The sequence below is a fragment of the Sorex araneus genome, chromosome 6 (assembly GCF_027595985.1).
Source record: "Sorex araneus isolate mSorAra2 chromosome 6, mSorAra2.pri, whole genome shotgun sequence".
NCBI lineage: Eukaryota > Metazoa > Chordata > Mammalia > Eulipotyphla > Soricidae > Sorex > Sorex araneus.
In genome coordinates this window covers 5,972,866-5,987,716 of record NC_073307.1, presented here as the reverse complement: position 1 = coordinate 5,987,716, position 14,851 = coordinate 5,972,866, and the positions used below count along the sequence as shown (strand labels likewise).

Here is a 14,851-nt window from a genome sequence, read left to right as displayed (position 1 = left end):
AGAGCTGCCGCTACTTAACCTTCAAGTGGGTTCTGCAGGGGATCAGTCAATCTAGCCTTCGAGTCCAGGGACAGCCAAGGCACACCTATGGGGACTAAAAATCAGATTCCTGTCCAGAAAATTTCGGTGGCTGGCTGTGTCTGGATTTGCAAGGAATTGCTAAGGAAACCCCTGTCCCGTGGAAGTGCTTGCTAGAACCCCTTGGAGTCAAAACAAGCCAGTGTTTTAACCTAGTGATTAGAAACGTAGCAGATTACTTACACCCTAAGTTACTCAGCTTAACGCAGGCGTTTGCTTTCTTACCATCATGCCTAACAAACTAAAGACAGAAGCACGTGACAGAAAAAGGATTTGGAATGAGCAGTTGCCTCATCCTGGTTATCTCCAGAAACAAGCCAAGTCCGGTGCTTAGAATCTTCAGGTGAGCCCGCCCAGCCCACCACTGACCTGGGGGACTAAGAGACTGATGAGAGCTTGTTGTGCCGCTCTCCCTGGCCACCCTGGGTCTGCAGTGTCCCTCCCTGCTCACCCCTTCGTAAGGGAGCTGTTATCTCTGTCCGAGAATGTCTTTTATTCCAGGTCAGTTTCCCGAGATACCGATATTGGACCATAAGACTCCAATTCTGTGTCATTTGCATGGAATTAAACTTCTCAGAAAATAAAAGCAAAGTAATAAGAGCAATCTAGGAGCAGAGAGATAGTACAGCAGGTAGGGCACTTGCCTTGCACACGACCAGCTGGGGTCCAATCCCTGGTACAACACATGCTCCCCCAAGCCCTGCCAGGAACGATCCCCGAGTGCAGAGCCAGGAGTGAGTCTTAAGAACCACTGGGTGTAGCCCCAAAACAAAAAGAAAAAAAATATTAAGTTCTGAGGGCAGAACTCACATTATTTTTTCCTTACCACCGTGAAATAAAAAGAAATCTTAATCCCTGTAATGAACACCGGGAAATGTGTATAGAAAAACAAAGGGGATTTAAATATGCAAAATGAAAAGTACGTGCAGAAACTATATCCATATGTGAAAATGTATGAACATTGATTGTGATTTGGAAACAACAGTATTGAATGTTTACTGGATTTGGGGTGTAGACACCCCCCGCAGGCAGTGCTCGGGGGGCCCAGGGTCACTCCCCGCTAGGGCTAGGCTGAGTCCCCAGGCTGGACAGTTGAGGGCTTCTCTGGCAAACCTGGACCCTTGCACACATGAGCACAGACCCCCGACCCAGAGCTATGTTCTAGTCTCCTTCAAGGGCGTGTTTTTATTTTCGTGTCAGTAAATAGTTACATGGAACGTCTTCATCAGTGCTCCGTCCCCTGCGAGCCGGGGTGTCTAGTCATTTATTTCCATAATTATTTATAAAAAGCAAAATAACCATTATTACTTAAAATAGAGGCTAATCTAGTGGGACGGCAGGCCCGGGCAAGTGAGCCGCCACCAGTCTGCGCCGTGTCGAAGCGCGGGTAGGGACAAGGAGGCGGATGTCAATGTCACAGCCTGGATTCACCCGAGGAGATCAGGGCCGAGTTTATACCTAATACAAGGACCAGCACAGAGGTTCATGCGCAGACAGAACCGCCGGGCGCTGCGCTGGAGCTCAGTCTACCAGGATTCGCCTGTGTCTGGGTCAGGGCTGGGGAGGGGGCGCAAAGGGCTGAAGTGTGTGCGGGGTCCCGAGTCCACCACCCGGAGAAGCCCCAGAGTGACGCTGGGTGAGATGAGGTCATCACTCCCCAACGAAAAGGTCAGCAGAATGCCACGCTGAGGTGCACCTCCGCTCTCGGTTCAGTTCCTTCCGGAAGCCTGTGGACTGTGAGCTGCATCCATTGGTAAAGTGCTCGCCGCAGGCATCGCCCCCTGGGCCCGGCACGTGAGCATGGCGGACATCGCCCTCCGGAACCTGGAAGGAAAACAGGAACCGTGGCCAGACCCAGGCGTGACTTGGAACTTGGCAAGCGCTTCCCAAGATGGCCAGGGCCGGCCCGTGGGCGCAGCAGAAATCTGGCTCCGGGGCCGCCCCAGGCCCGTTCCTGCATCGGGTCTACCGTGGCTGGCGGGCACTTACGGACGGCTAAAGAACAGGGCGCGGCGGAAGACAGCGGTGAGCCCTTGAGCAGAGCCAGGGGAGAATCTGGCGAGGCTGGACCACGAGGGCCCTTTCGATGCCACCTCTACTGGCAGTTGCAGTAACTTATTTATTCAGAGCGAGGTCTGCATCACGCCTTTGCTCTCCCGACAAAGACCAGAGGACTCCAGGCCACGTGACCTTTCCAAAGAGATGCCAACGGACCCTTAGTGAAATGTGGTTTATTTGGTCTGAGCATCGTCTGTTCCTTCCTGTATTTGACACGCAGCCCAGCGTGCGTATCCAGCTCTTGCTAGAGGCAGTGTTGCCTTCCCGGAGCAAAGGACTCGACATCTGCTCAAGTATCTGCCACAGGACACTGGCTTTCTCCATCTTTCGGCCCTCACAAGAGATGAAGGAGCCTGAGCTTCGCTGGGGAGCGGAAGGAAGACCTTGCTGAGTGGCTGGGGGGCGGGGGGAGGGGTTCTCACCACCCAAAGTCTCCCGCGCCCGAGGCCCCGCAGGCCAGCGCTGTGTTTCACCCTCCCCTTTGAATGACAAGACCTTCTCTGCTGAGTGTACAACTAGGTCACCCGCCTAGGCACTTCCTGCCTTCCTGGACCACCATATTCTCTAATAGTAACACGTAACGGGTCATCTCTCGCTCTACACACACACACACACACACACACACACACACACCCCTTTGCCCCATACAGCAGAGCTCAGGGATCCCTCCTGGCAGTGCCTGGGGCGGAAGCCAAGTGGGTCACATGCAAAGCAGCTCCCCCTCCCCACAACTACACAGCCCCTCATTTATTTATCTTTGAAAACCAGATCTGTGTATTTTTCATAGGATGACCAATGTTTGTCCACCGACAAGCTTCCCGAAGCATTTCTGCACGATGAAACAGACCCTGGGGACGCCCCACTGGTAGGCCTTGGGCTTGGGGGGTGGCTAGGGGTGGGGGCTGCCCTCCTGTGAGGAGCCCCTGTGCGCGACCGGAGTGATACATCTCACTTGGTCCCACACAGTCTTAGCACATTCTTCGCCGCCTCGTCACCATCCTGTGTCCGTTTCCGACTCCTGAAGCGTTCCAGGCAGTACTTACTTCTTATTGGCGACCACGTAAATGCAGGGGTTGTAGAAGGTGGAAGATTTGGCGAACAGTGGTGCTATGATGGCCATCGAGGGGGGGATCTTCTTTGGGTCCCCAAAAGAAGCCCAGAAGCACACGATGGAATACGGGGACCAGGCTGCCAGGAAGGCGAGGATCATTACCACGGACATCTGCGAGAGAAACGGACGTTGGCCCGCTGAAGGCTTAGCTAGGGGAGAATTCGAGGCAGTTGAGAGGATCACAGGTGCAACGCGAAGTTTAATGAGAAAAGAAAAAGAAAATCCCAAATCTACTTTCCCTTTGTCTCGGCAGCCACACCAACTGCCTTCGCTGTGGGGGCAGAAACCCCCGTGGGCTTCGAGGCGAGACGACAGAAGCCCCCTCCTGGCCCAGGCAGCTGCTGCGTGCAATAGCCGGTGCTTCCTGCAACCTACCTGTTCACCCAACAGAAGTTGTCTCGGGCTTGGGACCCAGCCGGAAAGGAAAAACCCCTCCAGGGCGCTCCTGACCCCAGCACAGGCCCCCTGAGCCCGAGAGCAGGCAGATAGCTTGCTTGCTTTTTTTTTTTTTTTTGCTTTTTGGGTCACACCTGGCGATGCACAGGGGTTACTCCTGGCTCTGCACTCAGGAATTACCCCTGGCTGTGCTCAGGGGACCATATGGGATGCTGGGATTTGAACCCGGGTCGGCCGCGTGCAAGGCAAACGCCCTACCCGCTGTGCTATCTCTCCAGCCCCGCTTGTTTTGTTTTGTGCTAGGGGCCACACCCAGCAGTGCTCAGGGCTTACTTCTGAGTCTGTGCTCAGGGATCACTCCTGGTGGAGACCGTCTGGGGTGCTGGGGATCAAAGATAGCTTGCGTGCTTGCTTTCTCTTTCTCCCCCTCTCTCTCCTTCTCTTTCCCTCTCTTCCTCTCTCTCTCTCCCTCTCCCCCTCCCTCCCTCCCTCCCTCCCTCCCTCCCTCCCTCCCTCCCTCCCTCCCTCTCTCTCTCTCTCTCTCTCTCTCTCTCTCTCTCTCTCTCTCTCTTTAATTTTTGGCTTTTTGGGTCACACCCAGTGATGCTCAGGGGTTACTCCCAGCTCTGTACTCAGGAATTACTCCTGGTGGTGCTCAGGGGCCCTGTGGGATCGAACCCGATAGGCTGCGTGCCAGGCCAAGGGCCTCCTCGCTGTACCATGGCTCCTGCCCCTGAGACAGCTTTCTAAAGGAATGCCCCTGCATCTGTTTAGGTGAAAATGCATAGCTTTTACATACACACACCCCCGCCCTGGTTGCCCACTGAAATGGTGGGAAAGAGGTTTAAAGAGACACAAACCCCCGAGGTTATAAGCTCCCTCACTGTCATCTCTACAAAGACAGTTCTCGGTGTGAGAAAGAAAGACGAGAAAGAAAACACCAAGCAAAAAGAAGTTAAACCAAGAGGAGGAGACACTAGAGAGAGACCCTCGGCTTTGCCAGCTTGGGCCAAGGCCGCCCGGGGAGGCCCCAGGCTGACTCAGGTGGGACGCGCATCTGGAGAACAGCTGCATAGCGCGAGACGACAGCAGGGTCAGCTTGCGGCACTGAGGAACGATAGAAAGGTGACGCTGGGGCCGGAGGCTTTAGAATTAGCCACAGGCACTCAGAAGCTCGAGCAAACCAAACTACCGAGAGAGGAGCGGAGTGCAGGGAGGAAAGCGGAAGGAGAAACGAACGGAGTATCAGCCACAAGAGGGGAAGTCGTGGTTTAAAGCCGCAGTGGTAGAGCCCCTCAGTGATCCCTGAGAGTGAACTGGAGACCCCCACAATGACGGTAAAGTGGACCCTTCAGTGGCCGGAGCTAAAGCACAGCGGCAGGACACTCGCCCTGCAAGAGGCCGACTCAGGGCTGATCCCGGCTTCCCATAGGGTCCCCCTAGACCCCCCAAGCTCAACTGGGTGTGGTTCAGCAGCAACAACCACAATGGTCCTTCCGCTAACTGAATGGTAACGTACTGGTCAAACAGGACAGAGAAAGGCTGGGAGAGGAAGGGTCGGTGTTAGAAAGAGAGAGATTCTCAGGGCTGGAGGAGTCGCACAGCGGGGAGGGCGTTTGCCTTGCACTCGGCCAACTCAGGTTCAAATCCCAGCATCCCATATGGTCCCCTGAGCACCACCAGGGGTGGTTCCTGAGTGCAGAGCCAGGAGTAACCCCTGTGCATCGCCGGGTGTGACCCAAAAAGCAAATAAATAAATAAATAAATGGACCCAGACCAAAAAAAAAAAAAAAAGAGAGAGAGATTCTCAGAGTTCACAGAAGGAAAACAGGAGGTAAACAGACGCTTCCCACACAGGCCCGCCCGTGGCTCAGAACAACCGACACACATGAACATCAGAGGGAAGAGGCAGAGAGTGCGGACTGGGGGTCCAGAGAAAAGCGTTTGAATGTCTCACCTTGGTCACATCTACCTGACTCGACCAGTCCCCGTCCAGGTGCCCCGGGCTGCTGTGAAGGGAACGGATCACGTGATAATAGCAGTAGGCCATCACAGTCAGGGGCATGACGAAATTCACAGCCACAACCGTCATCGTGTAAGAAACAAAAGATCTGAAACAGGAAGTGGGATTTGTGACCACTGACGCAGTTGTCTGTGCAGGGGACGGGGAGGTGGAAATCACCCCACCCCGCTCCAGCCACTGGAGAGGAAGTAGCTGAGGAAGTGTTAGTTCTGTCCTACAGTAGGGACTGGCCATCTATGGCTTACGGGCCAAACCCTGCCTGTCCCATCTTTGTAAATAAAGTTTTATTACAACCACACTCATTTCTTCGCCGCATCATTCACACGCTGTCAAGGGACCCTTCCCAGAATGAAAACACTGCACCAGAGACAGCGTGGGGCGCTCATGTCTTCCTCACCCCTTACAGAAGATGTTTCATACTGAGATTTACAAGTTTTTCGTTTGTTTTTCTGGCTAGTCTTTAGCTACTTTTAATGAACTGAATTATCTTCCTCCCCCACCCCAGAAAAGAGCAGCGTCCGTAACCAGCTCTTTGCAGAGACTAACTTTTGCTGCGCGACTCAGAGAAGATGCTTTACCACCAGGTGTGTGGGATGACTTGGGCCTCAGTGGGCGGATCTGACCTGATCTGAGACAGTGAGAAGGTCCCCCCTGGGAGCCTTTGGTTCCAAGGCGTACACACGTCCTTACACATCATTTCCCCGCCAGTTTATGGTGCAGGTGGCTCCCGTAGGGTCCGGGGCGTAACTTGCCCACCCCAGGATGGGCATCAGTGCCCAGAAGAAGCCGTTGATCCAGGCGCCCAGAATCAGACCAACATAAGAGTTGGTGGTCATGCTCCGTCCTGTGAACGAACATAGGATACATACTAGCACCTTGCAGCATCACTGTTTCCGAGTCGGTGCCGTACAGAGCACTTCCGGTCACTCACCCATGAATTTACATTCTGGAAGGGGGCAGGGGAGCTGGACAAGCTAGAGGGTCAATATGGAGAGAGACGCTCCCCAGGCCTTGGGGGTCAACGTCTATCCCCGAAGTGGGGAAGCCCAGTCAGCGCTGGACAGCTGGACAGGATAGATATATAAGGCCTTGGAATTTGGGACCTGACTTGAAGTGGAACAGAAATGAGCTGAGGCTTCTGAAGGAAGACCGTGGAGGGGAGAGACTGACAGCAGGCAGGCCCGTCCGTGTTTCGAGGTGGAAGAGTGTGGGATGGCGCCGGGATGACACGCGGGTTTGTCGGGAAAGCCGCTGAGAGAAGCACGGTACCTGCGTCAGGACGGCAGAGGGTCAGGTATCTGTCCACAGCCACCAGGGTGAGCAAGCCGATGCTTGCCATTCCGAAAAAGATATTCAGCCCAGCATAAACCTGAAAACCAAAATTGGGAGGAATCTGCCATCCTCAGCCTCCTCCCCGAGAAACATTTTCCTCTGCTCTCTTGTTGGATATATTTTGAAGGCATTAAATGATTTCATTTTGCTAACTTACAAAATGCAGTTTTCATTATATTGGAATTGATTTATATGAAAAAACACTTTTTGAACTTAATTAAAACAAAAAAACTCAAGGCAGGAGGCTGGAGAGAGAATTCAGCGGGTAGGATGCTAGACTCGCACACGGCCGACTCAGGTTCAGTCCCCAGCACCCCACACAGGCCCCTGAGTCCCGCCTGGAGTAATTCCTGAGTGCAGAGCTGCAGTCAAACCTGAGCACAGCCAGGCATGACCCGGAAACAAAAGCAGAAGGAAAAGGAGCAGCTGCCTCTTCAGTTACTGGTGCTATCTGCAGTTATTCACAGAAGTGTTCTGTGTCCATCCAAAATTGCCGCCAGACCCTGGCCTGACTCCACCGTCTCAGGACAGACCTCATCGAGCCATAATCTGCTGAAAATTCAGGTATGCAGGTTTTGTGACTCAAATCTCCAGGCTTTCTCAGGGTCGGGATGGGCTACCTGCCCCCACCTCCCTGTACTTTCAGAAGCCTCGGCAGTCACGTCCACACCCCAAGGCTGCCACCCAGTTAAAAAGCTACTCCAGCCTTACTGTCCTGATAAAAATACCGGATGCCCTGAACAAATACGATGACCTCTTAGCACCTGTACTGCAAACCATAATGCACAAAAGGAAAAGGAGAGAAAGAGCAAGAAGGAAAGTGCCTCCCATAGAGGGAGGCTGCGGGGTGAGGGGCGGGGCATTGGGGGATGGTGGTGGGCAAACAGGGGACATTGGTGGTGGGAAATGTACATGATGGAGGGATGGGTGCTGGATTATTGTATGGCTGAAACCCAATCATGAACAGCTCTGGTCTAGCGAAGGCAAACAGTAATGGTCTATCTCACGGATATTCGATTAAATTTTTTTTAAAAAATAAGTAATGTGGAGTTCATGCCTGCTTCAGTCAGCTTAATTGGTGGCTGAATAAATAGCAGTACTCCTGTATTAAAAAAAGAAGTATCATGTGCGAGAACATTTATTAGAGCTGCTTGTGACCAATGATCTTTACAAACAAATACTCAACAGTTAATGCCTATGTAGGGATATGATAGTAAAATGGAATGTCACGTGGCAGTTAACATGAATGTAGCTTGGGCCAGGGCTGCAGCTCAAGTGGAGCGTGTGCCTCGCATGCACTCGGCTCTAAGTTTGAGCCCTGGTACTGTGTTTATTCAGAGATGGCCCCTATGGATATGTACAATACTTATATGTATATCTGTCATCACTGTCATCCTGTTGCTCATTGATTTGCTTGAGCGGGCACTAGTAACGTCTCCGTAGTGAGACTTGTTGTTACTGTTTTTTTGGCATATCGAATACGCCACGGGGAGCTTGCCAGGCTCTGCTGTGTGGGCAGGATACTCTCGGTAGCTGGGCTCTCTGAGAGGGACAGAGGAACAAAACCCGGGTCAGCTACATGGAAGGTGAACGCCCTACTCGCTGCTTATATATACTTGTGAGCACTGGAGCAGGAGAGAGAATGCAAGGTTTTAAGGTACTTGCCTTGCATGCGGCTGAGCACAAATGGTCCCCTGAGCACTGCCAGGAGAGATCCCTGAGCAGAGTCAGGAGTGGCCTTGAGCTCTGCTGAGTGTGGCCCAAGCCCCTTCCTCCCACCCCACATGAATAAGAAGGGTCTGGGTGCGACTTAGCGGGCAGAGCGTGCCTTTCGTGGAGGAGAGCTGGGTTTCATCCTCAGAACCACAAAACAACCACAGGACAAAGGTGAAAGGTGCTCAAGGCTTCCTCCTGGCTCTGTGCAGGGTGACACCTAGCAAGGCCGGGGGACTTCGTGTGGTTCTGGGGATAGGACTGGCACGGGCCGCGCGCACGGCAGAATCATTTCATGCCTCTACCCCTCTGGCCCGATATCAGGTCTCTGAATGAAGGGCATATGCAGTCACTCCTCGCGCTCTGTTCAGTAATAACACCGAGTCTACCTCGTACTCATCTTATTACACTGGAGGTTATTTTTTAGACATTAAAATTTACATCTCCGCCACCTGGTTTATTGTGCATTTCGTCTTCTCTACCTGACATCCAGCATGTCCGAATCTCCAGCTCCCGTGCAGATCGGAGGCAGCAGACATGGGGTAGCCGATGCTGCTGACCCCAATGTCCGTGAGGGCCAGGTTCATGATGATGGCGTTCGTGCGCGTCCGGAGCTCCTTGTACTTAATGAAGATGCCCAGGACGGCTGTGTTGCTCAGGATACTTATCACACCTGAGAACACACACACACGCACACACTTCAGTTGAATGCACAAGAGCTTAACAATAACAAGAAGAATGTCTTTGGATTTGTTTGCAATGAGACATGTTGAATGAACTGGCTGTGAATTGCAGTCTGACGGCCATCAACTATATGCTACAAGGGATGCAGAAGTTTCCCAAATGTGGGGGTGAGGAGCTTTTAGGTGAGAGAAGCTGGAGCCTTAGCGAAGGCAAAGAGACTCATGTTCATCCCTGTGAAGAGAGATTCACGTTCAGCCCCGTGGAGAGACCCAGGCTCATCCCCATGAAGAGAGACCAGGCTCATCCCTGGGAAGAGAAGAGACCCGGGGCTGGAGCGATAGCACAGCAGGGAGGGCGTTTGCCTTGCATGCGGCCGACCCAGGTTCAATTCCCAGCATCCCATAGGGTCCCCTGAGCACCACCAGGAGTTATTCCTAAGAACATGAGCCAGAAGTAACCTCTGTGCATCGCCAAGTGTGACCCAAAAAGAAAAAAACAAAATAAGAGAAGAGACCCATGCTCATTGCCATGAAGAGAAGAGACTCAGACTCGGCCCCATGAAGAGACTCAGGCTCATCCCCATGAAGAGACTCATGCTCATCCCCATGAAGAGAGAGACCCAGGCTCAGCCCCGTGAAAAGAAGAGACCCACACTCATCCCCGTGAAGAGACTCAGGCTCATCCCCATGAAGAGAAAAGAGACCCATGCTCATCCCCATGAAGAGACCTATGCTCATCTCTGTGAAGAGACGAGACTCAGGCTCATCCTTGAGAAAGCCCCGAGCTCATCCCCGTCAGAGACCCGAGCTCATCCCTGTGAAGACAGAGACCAATGCTGATCCCCGTGAAGAGGGAGCCCCGCGCTCATCCTGTGAAGAGAACCACCAGTGGGCAGTCCCCACAGCTGTCAGAGCCGGAAAGGGTTTCCAAGAACCAGTGCACAGAAGTACCCGCTAAGGAAGAACTTCTCTGCTATCTTGACACTTGGGGCAGAACTTCCGTCACGCCATCCTGCCACACTAATCTCCCAGAGTCCCAGGCTCCTCTCCTCATGCTGCTGACGGAATAACCTAGAATTAACCGCAGCCTCCTCCCCTCCTCACTGTCTGTGGGCAAACACCCGCATGTCCCAACTGGTACTCTCTCGTCAGTGCTCACACGTCTCTTAGCAAATGGACACACTTGTCAAGCATGCCCCATCTTCTAGTTACTTATCAAATATATCAGGACTCTGCATATTATTTGGAGGAGGGACAGGGCAGATCTGGAGATGCTCAGGGATTACTGGCTCTGAGCTAAGGGATTAGTCCTGGTGATGCTCAGGAGACCATATGGGATGCCGGGGATGGAAACTGTGTTGGCTGTGTGCAAGGCAAGGGCCCTCCCCAGTGTACTATTACTCCAGCCCCAAGGACCCTGCACATTTAGACTCATATTTCACTCATTTAAAAACATCCTGCCCCCCTACCCCCCATCCAGGTGTTTTCCTGCCCAGTTCTTCCCCCAAATCCTTCTCCTACCCATAGCATACAGTCTTCCTAAGTTCCCAAGACACTTCTTCATGTTACACATAATATTGTGTGATGCTTTATTAAGTGTTTTTCCTCCTCCTGTGTAGATTTCAGGGCCCTAATGACTTCTGCCCTTTGAGTGACATAGAGCAGATTTATTCAATGACTGAACCACAATTAAACTCGTCATTCACATCTACTATTCCTATAAAGTGTAAGTGTAGGACTAAAACAGTGACCGCAGATCTTACTGACCTTTTAATCATCTGTATTGTAGCATGCAGATGAGAAGCACTCCGAAGAGCTCAGTGAATTGAATCTTTCTGGGCTAGCTGCAAGTTTGAGGATCACAGATGCCAGATAAAGGACCGAAGTGATAGTATAGCGAATAAGGTGCTTGCCTTGCACGCGGCCTCCCTGGGTTCGATTCCCAGCATCCCATATGGCACCCTGAGCACCGCCAGGAGTGATCCCTGAGTGCAGAGCCAGGAGTAACCCCTGAGCATGGCCGGATGTGGCCCCAAACCAAACCAGATCAGTCAGGTAAAGACGGTGCGGTAAACTGCCGCCCACCCTCAGGCGCCCAGAACACAGGCAGCGGGCCGTGGGAGACACCCGCTCTCCCTCCGCTCTCAGCTCGGCGGCAAAGCGGCAGCCCACGGATCACAGGGTCTCGAGAGCTCAGTTCCTTCCTCACCGTGTCTTTGGCGACGCTTCCTTGCCTTCTCACGCGTGTTAAGTATGTGTGGTGCTCGGGGTTCTGTGCTCGGTCCCGTTAGCATCCAGCATGCCCTCCCGGGCTTCACACCTGTCCGAGGGTTGAGGCTGGTCCTGTCCGGATGGAGCTCGTAGAACTCAAGCACACGTGTCCAGGCGGTCACCGGGCAGCTCGCCAGTGGACTGCTGGACTTCTCGGGCCGGCCAGCTGTGCTCCTCCCTTGCTTACTGGCTCCACCACCCGGCCAGTCTGAGCCAACCCCATCCCCGCCCCCCACCCCAAAGAAAGGTGTCAGTTATCCTCGCTGAGCCCCCTGCACCCCCCAGCTCGGTCTAGCCCTGGGCTCTAGCTGCATGTTCTTCCCATCCCCCCCCCCGGGCTCCTTCCCGCCTGACTCGCTGCTCCCCCACCTCACGCCCTTCGTTCCCGCCCCTCCATGGCGGGTGTATGTCAGGGCCTTGATTCAGCCCCCCGACTGCCTCCCACCGGGGCGGCAGGAAAGGGGTTACCTCATTTGCTAAGTTCGTGAGAGTTAAACTCTTAAGAGAAATGCAAAATGAAACACTAAACGAGAACTTGCAAATGAAGAGTCATTGATTGTGTATCCAAAAAGTAAGTTAAGAAAGGCCTCAAACAAACAGAAAAAAAAAAAGAAAAAAAAAAGAAAAAGAAAAAAAAAACAAAACAAAAAAAAAGAAAGATAAAAAAAAGAAAAATAAAAGAAAAAAAATAAAACAAAACAAAAAAAGGCCTCGGCGGCTCTCTCTCTCTCTCTCTCTCTCTCTCTCTTGCCGCCTGTGTTCGGTGGTCTCACGCCGCTTTGCCTACCCTGGGGAGGCCGATGGCAATGGGCAGATGAAGGACGGGACGAGGGCCAGGCTGGTTGGTGTCAGCTGCAGGTGATTCCAAGCTCATCTCCATTCTCCTCTGACTCTCCTTCTGTGTCTGCCTCCCCTGAACCCCGTCATCCCCCTCTTGGGTCCTGCTCCTTCATCCTTCTCCTTCCTGCCTCTGCCCCCCCCTTCTACTTCATTCTCCTGGACCCCCCCAGCCCACTCTTCCAGCTTTAGTATCTCCGAAAGCAAGAGGGGTGGGGTAATAATTACACGTAGGTGTGGTCATACAATCAACAGAGGTAAAGTCTTTCCCTCAGGGGAGCTTCTTCTAGGACAGATACTCATTCAGTAAGATGACTTTCCCAAGGCTGAAATTCCAACTGTGGATGTTTCTCCTCTCCTGAGTCCAACAAACATACATTCGTAATATTAATCATTTTGTATGGACACAGTAAAAGATGCATTAACCTTGTAGGGTGGCTCTCCTGGGGACATCTCGCTATAGATCTCAGACTAAAGTGCTCAGGCCAGATTAGTCTTTCCTAACCCTAGCAGGGTCCTAATCTCATTGTTATTTTTTGGATCATGACATAATTTGTCCATGATCATGCTCTTAACTTATAGTTAAATATTGTGGCGCTTTGGCCTGGCCCATTTTGATGCCAGGGTAGCCCACAGCTTGCCCTGGGTTCATTCAGGACCCTGCTTTGGGGGTTTTAGGAACTAAGGGCAACTGAGGCTTAAGTCAAGAAAGCAGATGCCTGGGAGTAAATGTTATACGGAGTCAATTAACTCCCAGTCACAAAAGCATAGTATTAACGGTCTTCCTGTGTCTATACAAAAAGGACACTGCTTTAAAGTAAGCTGTGCAAAAACATAAGGAGAGCAGAAAGGCAATATCACTCATGAATACAAGTCAAGTGTCCTTAGAAGAATCTGACCTTACAAGTTAAGAGTCTGATTAGGGGGAAAAGGTGACAGACCGGTTGGGGAAGAGAGCACAGAGAAGAGGTTACAGATAAACAAAGGAATGAGAGTGTCTCGGGAGCACTGTGATGGGTGTAACCCAATAAACCTAAGTTCCCTGTAGCAAGGGAGAAAGGACAAACCAGTGTTATTCTACAGTTGATTATTGGTAAAAGTACTAATGAAAATGCATTGAATCCTTGCACTGTTTGGATTCTGATGTGTTTGAAATAGCAATAGTAGTGGTACTGGGATAACTATTCTATTATTACTGCTACATATATTCATGATAGAGAAAAGTGGAAACCTTTTTTTTTTTTTTGCATGCTTTTTGTAACCAGATTTTGAAAAAGAGCTTGTCTTTTAAAATTTTTATCTGATTTTTTTTGGAGCTGGATCATAGCTGGCTGTGCTCAGGTCTTACTCCTGGCTCTGCACTCAAGGATTAGTCCTTGCAGGGTTTGGGGGGCCCTTTGGGGTACTGGAGATCGAACCTGTGTTGGCCACTTGCAAGAAAGCGCCTTGACAACATACTAGACAAACATGGCTGACTTTTATGACATTTAGGAAACGTCTCAACCCCACTCCACCACTGTCACCAAGATTAAAAAATAATAATAATAATAGTAATAATAATAATAATAATAATAATAATAATAATAATACCCTGTGACAGAGGCTGGAGTGATAGTACAGCAGGCAGAGCACTTGTCTTGCACGCAGCCCATCCGGGTTCGATCCCTGGTATCCCATATGGTCCCCAGAACGCTTCCAGGAGTAATTCCTGAGCATCCCTGGGTGTGGCCCCAAAACAAAAAGCCTGTGACATTGGCGACTTGTCACAATACACAATCCACGCTGCGTAACTGCAGGAAACAAAGCACTGACTGCCTGCGTCCATATCTGACACTCTGCGGCTGGCCCGAGCATCACCTTCACACGAGCACGTCGCCCAAAGGGCCACTGTCGGGGCGCGGACCCACCAGGGCGAGGTGATGCGGCATCTGAACATCTGACTCCCACCACGCCCCAGAACCGCTGCTTCTGTGCATCCGTCCAAAGCCAGCCAAGTGCCAACAAAGGAATGAGGTGCCCATACCTGCCACGATCAAGTAAGCGGCCACGAGCCTGTGTTCCATCTGGGAGAGGACCGCGCCGCCCTCGGGCGTGGGGCCCGAGCTGTTGTCTGAGCGATTCTCTAGCATCTTAGAAGGGAAGGAGTCGAGGCCGTCTTCACCGTAAGCTTCGACAATCATGCCAAGTTCTAAGAGGTGCCAGGGAGCAACTTCCAGAAGCAATCAATGAAGCAATCGTTTCTGCCCCGAGACCTGAAAGGGCCTTTTCACAGTGGCCGGCCCGTTCCACGTCTAATTGGTCTGAGGGAGGGAAGGATTTGTGCTGCCAGACCAGGGGAAAGCTCCTTAG

The 14,851-nt window shown here is 52.0% G+C and overlaps 1 protein-coding gene across 1 annotated transcript; it reads right to left on the bottom strand.

Moving 5' to 3' along the window:
- Positions 1–1,676: 1,676 nt before the first annotated feature.
- Positions 1,677–14,682, bottom strand: RRH (retinal pigment epithelium-derived rhodopsin homolog). The gene is made up of 7 exons (XM_004612758.2): positions 14,526–14,682; positions 9,194–9,384; positions 6,936–7,035; positions 6,357–6,510; positions 5,601–5,754; positions 3,180–3,358; positions 1,677–1,902 (listed from the first exon to the last, which is right to left on the bottom strand). Exons 1-7 carry the CDS (start codon positions 14,680–14,682, stop codon positions 1,788–1,790), a joined length of 1,050 nt encoding a protein of 349 aa, XP_004612815.2. The 3' UTR covers positions 1,677–1,787.
- Between the last annotated feature and the right edge of the window lie 169 nt (positions 14,683–14,851).